This window comes from Brassica rapa, chromosome A03 (genome assembly GCF_000309985.2).
Source record: "Brassica rapa cultivar Chiifu-401-42 chromosome A03, CAAS_Brap_v3.01, whole genome shotgun sequence".
NCBI lineage: Eukaryota > Viridiplantae > Streptophyta > Magnoliopsida > Brassicales > Brassicaceae > Brassica > Brassica rapa.
In genome coordinates, this window is record NC_024797.2 from 30,217,218 (window position 1) to 30,237,968 (window position 20,751).

Consider the following 20,751-nt stretch of genomic DNA (forward strand, 5'->3'; position numbering starts at 1 on the left):
GTCTACTAATGCAAGCAACCTAAGTTTGTGTGATCTATATGCTGGTCGATCTATATTAAACAGGATGAATGCAATACCATGTTCGGATTCATGTAAAGCAATACTTAAACAATCTGTTTTACTTCTTTATAAAACTAGGGTTTCCGATCTAAACTCTAGCAACCTTAAGTTAAGGTTTCAAGGCCTTAAGGATTTGAATCCTAGGTTAGATTATTTCAATCAATCTAACAATCCTAAACCTCAGATCAATCAAGAAATCATTCAAGCAATAACAACCTTGAAATCGGATTCTAGCTTCTTTAGGGTTTAGGATTTTCGATTCCTTTATTAGGGTTTCTCATGTTTCAGATTTAATCAATCAAACACACAATTATATTCTAGTGGAATCATTCATGTTTCTAGTTATAAGATTTGTAGATTTTAATCTTGTAGTTTCTTTAGGTTTCATTAAGAACGTAGTTTCCATAATAATGGATTAGGGTTAATGTTCTTTATCTAGGTTCTTAGTTTGTGATATACCTTTGTTTCGTAGAGGTAATGAACCGGACCACCTAAGAATGGATGAAACTTCGAGCTGAGACGGACGAACACTTGCTGTCTCCTATCGGGTCGCGGACGGAATCGGACGCGAGCTGAGGACGGATGCGAGCTGTCTCGGGTGCGAGGTGTTCTCGGACGGACGCTGAGAACGGACGCGTTCTTCTCGGGTGCGAGCTGAGGACGCGATCAAGAGCTGAGGACGTTCGGTGTTGAGGACGTCTAGGATTCAGGACGAACGAAGAACGTCTAGGGTTTTAGGTTGAGTCACCGGTTTAGGCTTTTTAGGTTTCGATTTGGTCTCAGGGATTAAAGGCTATCGTGCTGATAACGTGTTGTAAACAATGGGGAAATCGTGGTGTATATTACTGAATCAAAGTGTTCCCTTATATAGGGATTACAAGATAAAGATAAAAGGAAAGAGTACAAATCTTAAGCTAAAAGGAAATAGGAAATATCCTTAAAGATAAACATGAAAGGAAAATGAAAACTTATAATCCCTAAAGTCGGCCAAAGTCATGGCCGACTCTCTCTCCATCCGGACGCGGTCTTGGCTTGGCTGGACGCGGTCTTGGCTTGGCTGGACGCGGCCTACTCGGTCCGTTCCTACTTGTCTTGGTTAATAGCAATCCACATATTGTTTATAACATTCTTCAGTTGTTGTGTTTTTTTTTTTGTGTATGTTTTGACTAATCTTCATCGTATATTTTGATTAATCTTGTAAAAACCTTTCCACTAGATTGTTGCTTGAATGTTTTGATTAATCTTCATCGTATATGCCAAACAAACATGTAATCATAACCTGCATGTTGCCGGTTGAAAGGGATTGATCTTTAGGTCCCAAAAACACCGTAATAAACACAAAGAATCTTTGATTTTGATTCATCTTTATAAAAGAACGTTTGCATACTTGACTTGTGGATAGTCGACGACAAAAATTGCTTTGGACACAACATAGTGGCAAACTTTTCATTGTTTTCAGTGGCTTTAAAAATATATTATGGCTATTTTATGCATCTACTTTTTAAATTGTCATGTGTTTATAATGAAATATCTTATTTAAAGTGTATATCGTGTTCTACGTTGAAGCCAGAATCTTATTTAAAGTAAGATAAAACTATAAACATATACATACATCAATTACCCTTTTTTAATGGCCAGGATCGGACCAAATAGGTATTGCTTGTAACTATCATCGGCACAAATTATTCAAAAGAGAACCACATAACCTACGATATATATATCATTTTGTTTTATAATACCTTCCAAAATTATTTATACATCCAATGTATTGATCACCAAGTTGCATACCTACTAGGCTACTACAGATATTAAAAATAAACATTTGTTTTTTTAGATAAGGGCTGGCTACATATTATAGGTTTTGAGTTAGCAAGTGAGATAATCGAGTAATCTTAGTTTGATTGGATTACGGTCTTTAAAACAAGCTCGTCTTAGATCTCATACCAACGAATAGAAAAGTTATACGAAAACAATATTAAAAAGATCGTCTCAATAGCCTTTTTGTTACATTTTAAAGCTTTCGAGTTTTTATGTGCGTATATGTAAAGGTTGGAATGAATATTTGTAATTAAACTGTGAGCTAAGAAGTTGTTGATTGCAGCCGAAATCAGTTTTTCTCATTTCATGTGTGTCTTACCAATTAGTTACAGTAAAAAAAATGTGTCTTCTCCAAAGTATGAGAATATAGAGTGAATTAGTTGAGTTCAAGAGTTGGATTTGATCTTGGTATTTTGGTAACAAACAGGTGATATCAATGTTCAAAGAAAAAAAAGCAGGAGATATCAGAGCTCAGTGCAGAACTTAAAATGTTTTTTTTATACTTCGTGTAATAGCAAAGCGATGGTCAGACGATAATAAGATCAATAGATATCGAGAATGGATGCAGAGGTCTACAGAACGGGTAGGGCTCAGTGAGGTATGAGGAGTACGTACAATCTTTCTAACCAGTTTTACTTTTACCGATTTATTTTGTACTTTTTTCTTGTGTCGACTAGTCATATTGTACTTTATCTATGAATGAAACTTTATAATATGTTGGCAGGGTGCAATAATTGAACCACGTGAGACAGTGTTTGGTCGTAGTTGAGACACGTGGTTCCGCAGAGCGTAAACTGTAGTCAAAAAGGGGGTCCAAGATTTGTCGGATACACGAACGGTGCATCACAGCCAGACAGCTAGATTATCTTCTCCGTACGACTTTTTTTCTTCTTCAACATTTGTCGACTTGTTCGCTCTCTCCTCTATACTATAGCACTACTATTTTTTTATTCATAATAGATTGTAGCATTCATTAAATGTGTCATTCAATACTTTGGGCTGTTGAAACCTGATTACAGCTCATGCAAGATTCAGTGGGTGGAAGGCAACAAAAAAAGGTTGACGCCGACAAATAAAAAATTAAGAAAAAATCGGTGTGTATTGTGGGTGGACGACGATGACAAATTAGTATACAAGGGTCAATGGACAAAGACATAACTAATAAAGGCTAATTGAGGGCGAATCAATTCTCACACATGATAAGAGTACTCTTTAGTGAATTCACTCATGTTCTACATAGTAAAACAGTCAATTAAGGCTAATAATAGAACATTCCTAGTCTAAAATCAAACATCAACCGTCTTGATGTGATAATATACTAATCTATATTACACCAAATAATTATAATAATAATATATAGAGAAATCCGGTTAAATTAAACACTTCTATTTAGGTTGTTTGCACTATTTAAGGTATTTAATTATCATTATATATTTTGTCATGCAGTTTTGACTGTAACCAAGTCCATAACGTCCAAACAATAAAGAATTTTTCAAAATTAGAATCCGTATTGTCTTCTTTAAGAAGTAAGTGAAATCCACATAGACATTTAAGATCTATGCATATGATTTACTAGCTATCGTGCATATTGTACATATAAAAAAATTTGTTAAAAAAATTATGGATTTGATAAGCAACAGTACCTATTCATGTATGTATAAGGCGCATTTTATCCATTCTTCTCAATTCTTACATTCTGAACAAAATTATCATACCGATAAACATTCGTGCAAGTGTAGCTAAGATAAACGCAACTCATATCTTCTATCACCAATAGAAGCAAAAAAAAAACCATGAAATTCCGCGTTATCACTATTTGATATTGTCGACACTGTTGAATCAATGGAATTGATGATGTAATAATAATAGACCAACTTTTCTAATACGAAGGCTCTTTTGGAACCCCACCACGAAAGGAAACATAGAAAACGACAAGTTCGTAATATAATCTTTTGAATAAATATGGAGCAATGATATTACATTCATTGGCATAATTACAATTCGCCTTTAATGGTTTTAGATTAACAGAATTAAAATATTCAACATCCGTCTCTAGCGGACCACAGTATGTAACTTAGTAGTGCTTCTGATCAGACCAATACAAATAAGGCGTTCTCATGTTATAGCACGATCACGTAGGTTTGGTGGTAACATTATAATGATGTTTTGATTCATCCATTGTTTTAGTTTTTTTTTTTTAATTAGGAACCGGATTCGACGGCTCAAGAAGATGTGATTTAATGCGTAGAAGTAGTACTTCGTAACTATATGGGCTAGAAATTTATTACGTCCTAGCCTAGGGTTGCCGTCTTAAGCAATTCATTGGAGTGATGACATAAATGTTTAAAGCAAATTCTTTCTACTTATGAGTTCAATAAATCCAATAGACTGGTGACTATGTACTCTACCGTAGTTTCGAATCTATACACGTCGTGCAAACTGCAGAGTAAGTATAGTGAAGAGGACCAGAGCTTCTTCTTTCTCTTTTTTGGTGAATACAAAACCAAATCTAAGGAACATCTCTATGATGTCACATCACAAAAAGAAAAGCAAAAGATTAGAAAACATCAACTCGTGTTTCGCGTTATAAATTAAACTTTTTAACAAAAAGAAAGCATAGTCCTAGTTACAGCCACACCAACCTTTCTAGTAGGTAAGCAGCTACGCCCTTTATGGGTCCCTCTCTCTTTCAAACCACACATATACGAGAGAGAATGTAAATATGTCTATACTTATTATATAAGTTAAAGAGTTAATACTCTAAACACTGAGAATCATTGAGAGACTTTGGAAACATCTAAACACGAGAGTAGAAATTTCACCAAATAATGATACAAACAAGAACTATCTTTTCTAACTCTTACACCCAAAACAATGTCTCACTCCTTTTGCCTTAGATATATAGTTATATATTCTATAGTATTTTATACCAACCCAAATCTCTAGCTCGCGTCTTTGTTACATTTCTTGGAACACTTTGACATCATAAAAGCTTTACAAAACTTAACAATGGTGAGTTCGTCACTTGGTTCCGACAAGGAGAAAAAAGGAAGTAAGCAGCCAGTGTATCGTGGAGTTCGCATGAGGAGTTGGGGCAAATGGGTATCTGAGATACGTGAGCCACGTAAGAAGTCGAGGATCTGGCTCGGGACTTTCCCCACGGCGGAGATGGCCATGCGTGCTCACGACGTGGCGGCTTTGAGTATCAAGGGAAGTTCCGCTATACTAAACTTCCCTGAGCTCTCGGATTCTCTCCCTCGACCCGCTTCGCTCAGCCCTCGTGACGTCAGAGCTGCGGCCACCAAAGCGGCTCTCATGGACTTTGGTTCGACGGTAAGGTCTGAGAGTGAGACGAGCGAAGAAACGGCAGTGTCCGGTCAAAAGTCAGAGAGTGAGAGTAACGAAACGACGACGTCGAGTAAAAGGTCGGAGAGTGAGACTAGTGAAACGGCGTCGTTCTCTTCATTCTCGGTGACGAGTGTTGATGAGGACAGTACAGTCTCGGACGATTTGGACAACATCGTCGAGTTGCCGAGTCTTGGAACGAGTTTAGACGAGTCAAGCGAGTTTGTGTTTTTTGACTCGTTGGAGGATTTGGTGTTCTTGCCGTCATGGTCACTGAGTGGTACGGTAGATGATTTTACGTATGACAATGATTCTCTGCTGAACTCGGTTTTTCAAGAAAGCTTTTCTTGGAAACATTTTCCTGAAAATTAAATTAAAATCGTATTTATTTTTTTGTTTTGTTGGCTTTAGTTTTCATGGGATTCTCTTATGGTTTTTTTATTTGCGTGAGATATCTCCAAGAAAGATGATGAAATGTAAGTGTGTATACTCTTGGGTTTAGCTGAAATAATGACAGCAGTGTAGTGTTTTGAGGTTTTTTTTTACCTTCTAGTTTTTTCATAATCTTGCAAGATCAATAAAACCTATTTGGAAAAATAGTAGTGCTGACCACCAGCTTCGGAACGCCATGCAGTCTGATTTTTGACATACACCTTAATTGAAAAAGAATGCAAACTAATTAGTTGAAAAAAAAAACAAATAAACCATAAGGTGCTTTCATTAATAAATACAACCAATACACATCTGACGAGTACCATAAAATAAAACTTCTCTTTTTGGTTGAGGTTGGGGTGCTAAATTAATCTTAATCAAACAAAATTACATTATTAGGCAATTTATTAAGCTCTAGTCTTTATTAGGATTTTGGTCGTTGAAACACGATTTTGCATTTGTGTTTATATATGAATTTCCCCCTGTTTTTTTCTGATCTTATGTCAAAATAAAGTTTTTCATGTTTGTAAAAAAATTCACAAGGTGCAAAGGCAAACAGAGTCTCTTCTCATTTTATGTTGATTTAATTATAATAATCTTCTTACACTAATGAAAGTTGTGGTTTCATTGTATGAAAAACATCATACTATAACAAGCAATTACAAACGTTTGTCGGCAAACGAGAGATAAAACATATTAGAGCAGGCTTATCATGAAGGATCTAAAAACAAGTATCCAACAATTTAAATAATAACATTTCTTATACAGTTAAGTCATGTAACTAAAGTAAAAATATTAAACCATTTATAGAGAAACATGTGACATTTGGGGGTTTAAACCGGTTGCTAAAGCATGCTAAAGAACAATTGGAGTCGATCTGAGTGGTCTTGTAGTCTGTCTGCTCTTAGTGAAGCAAGCAAGCCTTCAACGGGTCAGTCTTCAACAGGTCAGTCGGGTCAGTTCGTTCAGTCGGGTCAGTCTTCAATGTTCCAACCTTCTTTCTTCCATTTCCAAACTAGATAAAAAAAACTCTATATTAGTGATATCTTGTATATTTACATGATTTTAAACATCATTCTACCTCTTAAATTGATCATTTAGGCACATTTAGAGTTTGTTTAGGATGCATTGCATTGCATTTATATGTTTTACAGGTTTGGAGAAGTGCTAGTCAGGTTTTGGAGCTTAAGAGGTCATAAAACGTTCAAGATGTTGAAGAATGGTGTGGTAGCAGGCAGGAGTCGTGACCTGATGATGGCTGCGAAGAGAAGGCATCACCACCGGCTAGCTTCGCAGGATGAAGCAGACCGCGGCGAGCTTCGACGAATCCATGCTCTTGATCGCAGGCGTTCGTCGCGGGAAGAGATGGGTCGCGTATGTGTGTCGTCAAAATGACCAGGGAGTTTCGCGGGCTTTGATCGCGGGATGAAGCAGGTCGTGGCCGATGAACGCGTTTCGCGGGCTTTGATCGCAAGCGACGAGTGGTCGCGGCTAGTGTTCGAAACTAAGCATTTTACTATTTTACCCTTATATCCCTAAGCTACTGTAAATACATTGTAAACCTAATCTTAGAGATTTTTTTTGTTTTCTATCTGATCAAAAGCCACTTTTTAGGTGAAAGATCTAATTTTGATCATATTTTTTGTGTTTACTTGATTGCTTTAATCATTAATCATGTTTAGACTTAGATCAACTAATGATTTAGTGTCTACCATGATAATGAGTGAGTAGTCATCCTTGGATTCATGGGTTAGGATGATTATGATGATTAAGTGATGATCTAAAATGTTTAGAGTAGATTAATATGTTTTCTTGCTTGATTGAGTGATCTTAATGCTAATCTAGAGTTGACCATTTTAGATTAGAAATCTCGACATTTCATTATCCAGAAGGTGTTCGATGAAATGTTTGAGCCAACTCAACATGCTCTTAGCTTACCCTACCAAAAGGATTTGATGTTAGGAGAGTTTAGAAAGTTGAATGATCTATTCTTAATGATTGCTTGATTGACACAAACCAAAGGCATTTGATGTTTGATCAATGAGAGTAAATGAGCATTTGTCTTGACAAAGAACTTGCTTAGAATTGTTATCTAGACTTAGAGAAATGTGTTGATTGAAACCTTGCCATTTTAGATTAGATCTTAGTCATCTGAAATCAAATTCCTATACCCATGATTCCTCATTTATCCATTTGCTTGAAGTTGCTAGTTAATTATGTTAGAGTCTTGTTAGTTTGATCAAAACACTTCATTACATTGAATGCATTTAGATTAAGTATGAACTTGAACTCTCTTTGAATTGAAACACTTAGAAATGGATTGACATCTAAAATAGTACATTGATTTGAATCTTGGATCCTTAAAAAGTCCATATCAATTAGGAATCCATTAAGAGCACATGATCTGGTAGAAGAAGTTAAGGGTGATGCTCTTAGTATCTCTCTTGTAAGAGCAAAGGAGGATAAGATTTTACTTGAGAATGAGTACTTGCGTCTTGGTTTGCTGGGAAATTCAAAGAATATACTGCAACATAAAGGTTATGAGGATAGAGACGAGTCTCTTTTTTCATTGGTTGAGCCTTTACATGTATACCTTAGAAGACTTGATTAAGAACCAGAGCTGCAACAATATGTGGGACAGTGTTTTGAAACCAGAGAGTGCTAGGATAGATCTTTTGAAAGGTATTGTGGATAGACTCCTTGAAATACATTCTAAGTTAGTTATCCAAAAGTCTTTAGATCCATCTTCGATATACCTTGTTTATGAAGAAAACAAGTTAGTTGGGAAAATATGGAACTTTCTATATTTTGCAAGCGCATGTCCATACCAGCGTCGGTTGGAAGAACAAGGCTACTCATGATTGCAATCTTCCTATGGTACATGTCGAAAGCAGCTTCAAGTCTTGCTCTGCGTGGTTGAGCGTTAGAAGCAACCTCCATCTCGTCTGTCCCTAAAAAAATTCTGATCTTATGTCAAAATAAAATATTTTCATGTTTGTACAAAATTTGCAAGGTGTAAACGCAAACCGTCTCTTCTCAATGATTTAATAACTAGGTGTTGTGTCCGGACATGCGGACATAATCTTCTTACGAATAATTATTAGTTTAAATTAAGCCAACGTGATAAGTTATTATTTATCTCTTCAAACAAATTAAATCAAACATCAAATTATTTATATATAATATAGATTATTATTAAAACATTCAAATATTAAAAATATTTTAGAAAATATATTTATTCAATTTTTTACCTGATTAATATTTGATTATAAATTGTTGTATATCTTAATTTAAATATTTTATAATTGAAAAAATATTATGTTAAGATAACAACACAATATATATGAATTATCTTATTTTTTAAAAATTATGATATTATTGATATAAACTTTTAAGATAACAACACAATTCATTTTAATTATATATATATATATAAATTAATTAAGATAACAACCCAATATGTGAATTATCTTCTTTTTTTAAAAAAGTTAATATTATTAATAAAAATTCGTTTTTAATTATATAATAAAATATATATATATATATATCATCAAGGGTAACAATAACATTAACCGCTCTAACTTTCAACGTGAGAGTTTTGTTGCTAAAAATTACTGTATAGATAATAATATTCAAATAGTAATAAAGTTGTGGTTTAATTGTATGAAAAACATCATACTATAAGCAATCGCAAACGGCTGCGGACAACAACGAGACAAGTCCTATTAACTTTTTTTTTTAAGTTGGCAATGGAAGCTCGATTCTATGATATCAACGAGAGACAAATCATTTCCTTTTACGAGAGACAAGTCCTATTAACTTTTTTTTTTAAATGTCTTTTTTTCTGTTAAACATGTTATAATGTAGTTCCCTAAAATATAACTATTTTATAAAAAAAGAACATTATTGTTTTCATTTTGTTGAAAAAATAGAATAAACTAACATTAACTAGGACCAACAACAGCATTGAGTTGTTACAGAGCATACCAACGTACATGGATGCGTCCCATATCTTAATAATGTTTTTTCTTCTGTTTATATAAGTTCATGAATCATGACAATAATGTATTTACACGAAAATAGTTGAGATGTCCTACGAGTTGAAATAAAGCTAATGGTCGCACATATTGATTGATCGATGCATATCATCGCTAAATATTTTTTTTATGTTGAGCAGGATTGATAAATAAATTGTTTTCGAATGGTTTAGAGAAGTCCCTGGAGAAACAGAGAATTGATCTCAAGAAGAGACTCTGGAAGCTTCTATATTTCTTTGGCGGGTGCTAGGGGTGGGCGTTCGGGTTTAGATCGGGTATTTCGAATTTTCAGGTATTTCAATATAGAGATGTAAAACCCGTTCGGATATTTTTAGTTCGGATTTGGTTATTTCGTATCGGGTTCGGATATTTAGATTTTAAAAAAAAAATTTAAAATTTTCATTTTTCAAGTTTCTTGTATTTAAAAATATAACTTTCAGTTAACTATTTTTTTTATTTTTAATAGATTGAATGGTTAATAGATTTGGACATAACATTTTAAAACTAAAAAGACATTAGTTTAGCTATTTTTAAAAAAAAATTGGATGTAACTTTTTGTTAATTTTTGAAATAAAAAACTTGACATGTATTTTAAGTAAGTAACAAATCATTTTTTTCATAATTGTATGTATATCATATGAACTTAAAGTATGTGTAGTATCAATATAAATATTTTATATAAAATAAGAGATGTAAACTAGAAATATAAGGTTAATTATACATATGTTCGGTTATCTTCGGATATCCATTCGGGTTCGGGTAATATCTGTTCGGGTTCGGGTATCCAATCTCCGTATTCAATACCCGTTCGGATATTTTGCTACTTTGGTTCGGATTTCAGTTCGGGTTTTTCGGATCGGGTTCGGGTGCCACTTCGGATATCGGGTAAAGTATCCACCCCTAGCGGGTGCTATCGGGAGCTATTGCAGTAGCTGATAGGCTCAACTCTCGAGCAGCTTTACATAACTGGCATGTTAGAGACACCACAGAGATACTATCAACGCCATTTCAGCCCCTAACCACTGGCCAAGGTACCAACATTTGCTTGAGGAAATAAATCAGTTGGGTCAATCCTTTTCTATGATAAGTTTTGAAGAGGAACGTGTAAGTGAAAACCTAATTGCAAGAGACATAGCTAAGAGTGTTTTACGAGATGGACGGTTTCAATCCTATTTGGCTATGGTTGGTTCGGTGTTGCTTCATGAGAGACTGCACAGAGAGACTACGCGTGAAAATTAGGTAAACGGATGTTTGCTCTGAGGGGCAGGTCCTTTCCGTTTGGATTGCATGTGAGATTGTACGAGAAGCAGCACAGTGCAACGTAGATAGTCTTTCCCTTAAAATTTTCGTTGTGATTTCTTTCTTTTCTCAGTTATGTTTTTTTTTTTTTTTTTGACAGCAAACGGCTCTTCTATTACTCAAACTTGAGGTGGTCTGGGAAGCCAGACCGGAATAGAACAACCAATAAAACATAATGATCTATGAAAAGAACGTGCATTTCTAGCTAGCGCATCCGCAATCTCATTCTGCGTCCTCGGAATATAGGTTATCTTGAAATCTGAAAAACACAACCGAAGAGTTTGAATGTTTTCCAGCTCAGTTGAGAAGTTGGGCCAATCTTGTGGCTGCTCCATCATTGCTATCAGATCCTTGCAGTCCGTCCCAAACTCTTGACAAGTCGAGTGTTGTATCATGCTCTCCATTGCCCACTTTAAAGCTTCCAGTTCCGAGTGTAACGATGTCTCCCTCCTACGCAAATTCCTTGACCCCAGGAGTTGTATCTTCCCCATTGCATTCTTCCAGACCCATCCTATTCCACTAAATTGAGCTGTGGAAGTCCATGAACCATCCACCATGCAAATATTCCCCAAGCATAAGACTTGTGGTTCTTCAATAGTCTGTACATTTGGCACAACCGGCACAGAGTCTCGTGCATTGTACCACGCTTGGCACTCACTCTCTGCATACCTGACTAGCTCCAATGGATCTCTTTCTATGCCTCTAAACAACTTATCATTCCTAGCTTTCCAGATATACCAAATTATCCAAGGATAAGGGTCCCTGTCCTCTTCTGGCTCCAGAATATCATTCTTCCTCCAAAAGAAGAAGTCCATATTAGCATAAATACTCGATACAGGAAAGATTTCAGAGCTCGATGATGTTGATGATAACTCCCATGCTTGTAAGGCCGGTGGACACTCAAAGATAACATGAGTGACAGTCTCTTCTGGCGCTCCACATCTTGGGCAATAATTATCACATCTCATGTTACGTCGTACCAGATTTCTTGTTACGGCTATCTGTCCAGATATTAGTTGCCATATAAGATGGCGGATCTTTTGTGGCGCATTCACCTTCCAAGCAAAGGCTTGAAGTTTTTTGATGCTCGGCTGTAGAACTTCTAACTCCTCGTCCTCTCTCATCAAGTTCGTCGCAACCCAGTATCCCGATTTGACAATGTATTGTCCAGTCTTTGTGTGGCTCCAGCAAAATGTATCACGTCGATGAGTAGGACTAATGGCCAAACTCTGAATCATCGGGATGTCTTCTGGAGCTACATATTGCTCCAGTAGTCGGGTGTCCCACTCTTTGGTAACCGGATTAATAAGGCTGCTTACAAGCATCTTAGGATTCACTGCTGGAACTCGGGCTCTCGCCGGCCTAGCTGGCATCGTAGGGATCCAAGGATCTTCCCACACATTAATCTCGTACCCTGAGTGCACCTTACTCCTAATTCCCAGAAGCAATAACTTTCTCGCGGCAGATATACTTGTCCATACATAGGATGGAGTATCTACATTACCCATTCGCAACGGCGAGCTGAGACGGTAATATCTTCCTCGGAGAACTCTCGCTACTAGTGAATCCGGAAATTGCACAAGTCGCCATAGCTGCTTAGCTAGAAGAGCTAGATTAAATTCATGGATCATACGGAAACCAATTCCTCCATCTTCTCTAGGCGCACACATCTTTTCCCATTTTGCCCAGTGCACTCCTCTTTTCGGAGGATTCGAGCTCCACCAGAACTGTGCAATGGCACTTGCTAGGTTCTCACATATATCTAACGGAAGCAGAAAGCTGGACATGACATAGGTCGGGAGAGCTAACAGTATCGATTTAATCAAAACCTCCTTCCCACCCTTAGATAACCATCTACCAGTCCAGCCATTCACTCTATGTAGAAGCTTTTCCTTTAGGAAGGCAAATAATTTGCACTTTGAGCCACTAATATCCTCTGGGATTCTTAGATATGAGCCCATCCCACCTTCATTTTGTATACCAAGAGTGTCCTTGATCTGCTGCCTAACATTCGCTGGAACCCTTTTACCAAAGAGTAATGAAGATTTGTCAAAGTTAATGCGTTGACCTGATGCTTTCTCATATTTTCTTACTACTTTCATAACTTCTTCACATTCACGGGGCTCCGCCTTACAGAAGAAAAGGCTATCATCAGCAAAGAGAAGGTGGGATACCGAGGGACGAGCGCGAGCAGCTCTCATCCCTGTTATCTTCCCTCGATTCTCTGCTTGATTAAGAAGGCTAACGAGCGCTTCCGTGCATAGAATAAATATGAAAGGAGACAAAGGATCTCCTTGTCGTAAACCTCTCCCTGGGACTATGTTTCCCCTTGGTTCACCATTCATGAGGACTTTATACTTGACCGAAGTAATGCAACGCATGATCCAATCAATCCACATCTCGGAAAAGCCCATCTTTCGCATGACTGCTTCAATGAATGACCATTCCATCCTATCATATGCTTTACTCATATCAGTTTTTATGGCCATCCGTTTAACCCTTCCTCCCGGCTTGGTTCTCAGAGCATGGAACATCTCCTGAGCTATCATGATATTATCCGTGATCTGTCTACCAGCAACGAAGGCTGACTGGGTCTCTGATATTCTCTGAGGGAGAACTTTCTTCAATCTTTGGCATAAGACCTTAGATATTACCTTGTAGCTTACATTACATAGACTAATAGGTCTAAATTTTGTCATCTCATTCGGCTTTGTCGTCTTAGGGATTAAACAAATATTCGTATCATTAAGGCCTTGTGCCATTGTTCCGTCAAAAAGGAATTGATTAACCATACGAGTTAAATCATCTTTGACAATATCCCAGAACTTTTGATAAAAGAGAGCTGTCATTCCATCTGGTCCTGGGGCTTTTTCTGGATGCATAGCGAATAATGCTAATTTTACCTCCCATTCAGTTACAGGGGCTGTGAGGTCGGCATTTATTGATCCCGTGATCGTTGTTGGAACCTCTGATAGCGCCTCCGCTATATCCTCTGGGTCTGAGGATTCAAATATTTGCCTAAAATAACTAGTAGCAATGGCTACTAGCCCCTCCTCATCCTCCACTATATTTCCATTCTCATCCAGGAGTTGCGTTATCCTATTCCTTGCTCTTCTTTGCTTCACCAGGGCATGAAAATATTTTGAATTCCTATCGCCCTCTCTTAACCAAAGAACCCTGCTTTTCTGTCTCCAAAACATCTCTTCTGCCTTAAGAGCAGCAGATAGTTCCTTCAGAGCTTCAGATATTTCCTCTGTAGTGGCATCATCATCCAAATACAGTCCCTCCACCTTCTCCTTTAGCTCCTCAACTTGCTTTGCCGAATTCACATTGTTTTGTCTCCTCCATTGACTCAGTGCTTTCCTACAGCTAGCAATATGCTCCATTATATTCGCATCCGGTGGCAAATCCTCTGACTTCCAACCCTCCAAAATGACATTCCTTAATTCCTCATTATCCATCCACCGCTTATCAAATTTAAATTTTTTCTTTTTCCTGACTGGCTTTGTGAGAATATCCGCAAGGATCGGACGATGATCCGATCCCCACAGCCTAAGGTACTTAGTCGCGGTGTGGGGGAACTTTTCATGCCAATCCTCATTATCCACCGCTCTATCCAATCTGCATGTAACAGTTATTCCTCTTGATCTTTTCCCCACCCATGAAAGCTTATTCCCCGTAAATGGGAATTCCAGCATTCCACAGTGGCTTAACATCTGTTTGAAAGGTAAGAAAGAGCTATCCGATCGCTTTCTCCCTCCCTCTTTCTCGCTGTGATCCGTTATCTCATTAAAATCACCTATCATGAACCAAGGTCCATTTCGTGTGGTTGAGAAACGCGTAAGACGTTCCCATACTTGTTCCCTACGTTCTAAAACAGGGTCTCCATAAACAAACGTCATAAAGACTTTTATTCCATCAATGACTGCTTCAATGTCAATCATTCTGTTATTTGAAAATAAAACATTAACTTGAAATTCATCCATAAACAAAAGAGCTAAACCTCCGCTAAGACCAAGTGGCTCAACGGTAAACAAATGATCAAATCCTAAGTCGGCCTGTATGTTTTGCAACAATGGCCTCCTGTTCTTCGTCTCAGACAGAAACACAAGTCCTGGGTGATGCTTCCGACACATCTCCGTAAGGCGTCGAACTGTGAGGTCGTTTCCAATCCCTCGACAGTTCCAACTGAGTGTCCTCATTGATAACGGTGGGATGAGGTTTTGGACCTCATCGAACCATCACTTTTGGACCCGTGTGACTCTTTTTTTGTGCCTGACCGGTATCGGCCCGACTTATCAACTCTCTCTGATGCAAGTGAACCAGACCGAGCCGTTCTTTTACTTGGAGAGCCCCGACGGAGGATCTCAAACTTACGACTTGAACTACCCAACGGGGCACTTCTCCTGATGCCGAGTCTCTTGTGCTTCGCCTTCTTTTTTTCATCAATAGTAGCACGCTCAGCTAGCGCGTCTCCTTCCAACTCCATGAGCTCGTCGCCCAATAGATCATCCTCATTAGCATCCGTATCCATTAAGCCGCTATCCTGTTGATCGAGGAGGTCCATGTCACTTAAGGCTCCGATAATCTGATCATCCACGGTGCCTTTTGCTTGTGGAGAAAACGTGAGAAGCCTTGCATCTGCTACTTCGTCAACCCTGCCCCGAACTGTCACATTTTCTGAAGATCTCACACGCGACGGAGTGACAATTGCACTAGCCAGCTTCCTAGTACCAGATGTGTCCTCTTTATTTTCCTCCCGACTCGAGAGATCACCACCAAAGTTCGAAGGATCATGAGATCCCGCGCCTAAGAGATGTTCATATGGAACAATCTCATTCCTCTTGTTAGCCACACCATTACCATACTGATCAGAATCTCATAACAATCTCAGTTATGTTTAAGCAGGTTCTACAACTTGCTCTTATGTAACACTTATTTCAGACCGTTTAAAAATAATGGTTTAGAGAAATAACCATATGGCAAACTTTAGAGTTTTTTATCTTTATGGTTATTAGGTCCTTGTCCGCGCTACGCGCGGATAGTATTTTGATTTTTTTTCATATTTTGTACTATTATGTCAATTGTTTAGTTTTATAAAATGTTATGTTTTTGCTGTAAATTTGGAATTACAAATCTAATTTTCCCTTAGTGTAAAGTAAGTTAATTTTTTTTAATCTTACCACAACACATTATACATGAAAAGAATATAGTTGGTCTTTATATTCTTATTTGATGTAATATTGAAAATTTTGATGGTTTGTTTAAATGGTTTTTTTAAATTATATATTTTAGGATTGTTTTTCGTGAATATTCTATAATTGTCTAAAAAAATTGTTTGTCATATATAGACATCCACATAAATATAGACTTCTGATAAATTTATTCATTGAGATATATAGTTTCACTTTCAACTTTATTCTCTTTTTTGGCACCCTCATGCTAGCTTGTGGGGCTAGCCAACTTGGTGCAAAAGGATTTACAAAAGCTGATCGAGATGCGCGTGATCGGACACCTTTTTCTAGGCTATTTGTACGGAATTTTAAAGATCTAGGAATATAAGCAATAGAAAGTTCAGAAAATTCTTTGGATACATCATGTATTTCGTCGAGCTTCGAGTCTAACGCAGGCCAATCTTCCTCCTTTTGAATGAGTATAACCAGTTAATCACAGTCGATTGAAAGATCATCTCTCTGTGTCCAAACTTCAGAATCACTTGCATTGCCCATAGCAAACCTTCAGCTTCCGCTTGCAGTGGTGATTTGGTGCGTGTATATCGGCCCTTGCTCCAAACAGCATTGGAAAGTCACCATCCATTAACACAAAGCCAAGTCCAGATATGTCTCTTTCATTTATCCAGGATGTTTAGCAGGAGCGTTTATTTGCGGAGGAACAGTTGTGTCCGTTACCTCAACTCCCATATCAATCTCCATAATCTCGTGTATACGTTGAGGTATCCTTCAACACTGTGCTTCAATTTTATTCGCTAATGGGAAAGACATAATTCCTACGACACTATTAATGATTGTTTTTTTGTAACACCGATACGACAAACTTATGTTTTATTTAACAAAACTCTTAATTTAATTTTGTATTAAAGAATCAATCATATTTTGTATTATCCATAATTTTAGTAAATTTGCTTAATTGTCATGTTTTTATTAGGTTTTAGCTAAATCATTGATTTATTATTTATTTTTAGCTAAGTCACTAATTTATTAATTTAAAAAATACTCTTAATTAATATTATATGGGTGTTTTTCAAAACCAACCCATATTTTCAAGTCAAATCCAAAACCAACCCTTTTTTTTTGTCCATACTATTCATCAATAAAATTTTCATACTATCCTTATGTTTTTGAATTATTCACAAAATTGCCATTTTTATTTATTTTTTTATTAATTTCGAAATTAACAAAAAATCAAATACACCCTAACCATTTCTTCTTATTTACAAAAATGCCATCATCATCAATTTTTCCAACCACCATGAACCACCATTTTTGAGCTCTAAAGCTCTAGAATTCAATTTTCAACCACTTTTTTTCTCATTATAACCCAAAAAACTTCATTTTCTCTCATCTCCTCTACATTTCCATCTAAAAAACTCTCATAACTATCATTTTCATAATCACAAACTTCATATTTTCGAGTTTCTTCATTAGTGAATCGTTAAAGATGCTTCTTTTTGCTCATATTTGGAGTTTGGACGGTTGAAAAGGTTGGAAACAAGCTTTACACATGAAAAATGTAACTATTTACATGGTTTTCGTTCTTTTTCAGATCTGTGTCGCGACGGTAGACTGTTTTGTATGTCTACGCCTCCGTGGAGACTTACGATGCAGTCTATTTGTCAACGCACGGGTTAGTTTTGCAATTGAGCAGACAAATTTTTTTTCTAACGCAGACTTCCCCAGTAGTCTCCGTCTTTACCTTTGACAACAAAAATAAAACTTTCGGTAGACTTACTAAGACGTCTACCTAAAAGAGGTTAGTTTTTCATTTGACCGAACTTTTGACTTTTCAAAATAGACTTCAACGGAAGTCTACAAAATGTAGACTGCCAACAAAGTCTATAAAAGGTCAGTTTTGCATTTGACCAAAACTTTGACTTCGTGGAATAGGTTAGTTTTGTGTTTGACCAAAAAGTTTAAAAAGCAATCAAAAATTTATTAAATTGTAGACTTCATATGCAGTCTTCTTATCTTAAAAAAAAAAATGTAGACTGCGTATAAAGTCTACTTTTTTATTTTGGTCAAATGCAAAACCAACCCGTCGGATTTGAGAGTAGACTTCACAAGAAGTCTACACACCCGTAGACGTTCATTTTAATCTACTGATTTGAAGTCAAACTTGGTCAATTGCAAAACTAACCTCTTTCAAAAAAATTCAAACATGTAGACTGCATATGAAGTCTAGTTCTCAAAGTCAAATCTTGGATGAATTCTGGTCAATTGCAAAAAGTAACCTTTTTAAATTGTAGACTGAAATGAAAGTCTACATGTACAAAATTACAACTTTTATTCAACTATAGAAAGCAACCCGTCAAATGGTCAATTGCAAAAACCAACCCAAAGAGTAGACCTATTTGACAGTCTACGTCTGTAAACTGAAAAGAACGTCAACATCTTCAGAGACTAAATATTAAGTCTTCATAGAAAAATCTATAAAAATGTGAATTTGTGTATTATTCATTAAATTTTTTCTAGTTTTTTTGTTTGACAGTGTGTGTTAGTTAATCCTAATGGGTTTGAGTGATTTTGAAAATAATTTTTTTTTTATAATTATGAAGGTATAATTCATTTGATTTGACAATGTTGTTAGCTAATAATTGTAGACGTATTTCTAAGTCTTCGTTTATAGTTTTGCTAGTAAGGCTGAGCTTGTTTCAAAGCTGAAGTCGGTGACTGTGGAATATAATTTTACATTTTCAGCATATAAGACAACAAAAACTCCGTATGTGGCTAAGTGTCGTGTTCAAGGATGTGGTTGAAAACTTAGAGCGAGTGTGAAGTATGGGCCAAAGATATTTTGGGTGACAAAATATTCGAAAAAGATGAAGAATCGGAAAGGTTGAAGAATGTTCCTTGTGCATGATGGCTGTACACATGGTAAACTTCTTGAAATGACACAAGAAGATTATGATCTGGACAACAAAATTGAGAAGATGGTGCTAACCTATTCCTTACCAAACATCATTTAAAACAAATGACTCCGAATAGGAATATACTCCTCTTATGCCTGTCACGAATAATCGACAAGTACGAAACTTGATCGAGTTATCTAAGACACACTTTGTACGCCTTTGTGTATCAAGCCTGCGCCAATACACTAAAAAAATTGGATTGACTATATGTTAAATAATAAGTGTAGACGTTTTTGTAAATCTACAAATGTAGACTGCAGTTGAAGTCTACGTCGTAAATTCTATTAAAAGTGTATTTGTGTATTATTCATCATATTTTTTCATGATTTAATTATTTTACAGTGTATGTTAGTAAAATTTTAATGGTCTTGGATGAATTTCACAATTTAATGTGTTATAATTATACACTTGATACTTATTGCAAATTGTTTTGATTAGTATTATTCTTGAAAATTTTTGGGAAAATTTTGTATAGATTTTCTTCTTCTCACATGTGTGTTAGTTATTATTTTAGCTTATGGTGGTTTTACTTGTTTGGTTGGTTAGATCTTGTGAAAAAATTGATATCTAACAAAAAATTAATAATATCATACAAGTGAAAACAACTAAAAATGAATACAATGTTTATAGATTATGCATTAAAAAATTATTTAAAAATTAATATTTTATTATGAAAGTTATTACAGAGCAATATATTAAAAAGTATTCTTGAGTATGTTTGATTTTTCATAATCTTGATGCTTCAAATAAAGTCTTGGAAAAAGTACCTGCCAAATAAGATAGATTATGAGAAAAACATAAGATAAAAAATAAAATCATATTTTAGTAGACTTTTTATTAAGTCTACGTAAAGTTATTGTTTAGTAGACTTTAGTTGAAGTCTACACTAATGGAAAATTTTCATATTTAAAAGTGTGCATTTAGAAAATTTGAAAATACTTTGTTCTGGAAAATATTTCAAAAATGGTTTTTTGTCATCCTTGTAACAAAGCAAAAAGATAATGTATGAATCTATAAATTTAGTTCATTATAAACACAAAATATCTTATAATGAATATATGGAAAGCTTACATTTTTGGGAAGATGATTTGAAAATATTGGAAGAGAATACCTGCAAAATAAAATAAAATTTTAAAAAATAAGATAAAAATTAAAATCATATTTGAGTAAACTTCTAATGAAATTTGCTTAAAATTCAAGGCTAGTAGACTTCATTTGAAGTCTACCAGCCGTAAGTTTTAAGTAGATTTCAAATGAAGTCTACTCTATAAAAAAAAATAGATCTGAAAAATAATACATTAAAAATATGAAATAAGTTTAAATCTAAAAAACTTTTAAAAATATGATTTAATAGACAAAATAGTTATAAATTAAAGACATATTAATATGAATTTTAATATGTAACTTTATTTGAATATAAATACTAGAACACATATTTTAAATCTATAGATGTAAACCTTACATTTCTAGGAGGAGAAGAGAATAACTATGGAAGAAAATACCTGCAAAATAAGATAAAATTATTAAAAAACATAGAAAAAAATTAAAGTCATATTTTTGTAGACTTCCAATGAAGTCTGCTTAAACTTTATGGTTTAGTAAACTTCATATGAA

At 35.6% G+C, this 20,751-nt stretch overlaps 2 protein-coding genes across 2 annotated transcripts; one reads left to right on the top strand and one right to left on the bottom strand.

Annotated features, from left to right (window-relative positions):
- Positions 1 to 1,217: 1,217 nt before the first annotated feature.
- On the top strand, positions 1,218 to 5,768 carry LOC103862199 (ethylene-responsive transcription factor ERF043). Its single transcript, XM_033286625.1, has one exon. The coding sequence runs from the start codon at positions 4,888 to 4,890 to the stop codon at positions 5,593 to 5,595; it is 708 nt and encodes a 235-aa protein (XP_033142516.1). The 5' UTR covers positions 1,218 to 4,887; the 3' UTR covers positions 5,596 to 5,768.
- A 2,608-nt stretch (positions 5,769 to 8,376) lies between these two features.
- LOC117132653 lies at positions 8,377 to 15,193 on the bottom strand. The gene is made up of 4 exons (XM_033287451.1): positions 13,350 to 15,193; positions 11,185 to 13,013; positions 8,484 to 8,606; positions 8,377 to 8,411 (listed from the first exon to the last, which is right to left on the bottom strand). The coding sequence occupies exons 1-4, from the start codon at positions 15,191 to 15,193 to the stop codon at positions 8,377 to 8,379; spliced, it is 3,831 nt and encodes a 1,276-aa protein (XP_033143342.1).
- Positions 15,194 to 20,751: the final 5,558 nt, after the last annotated feature.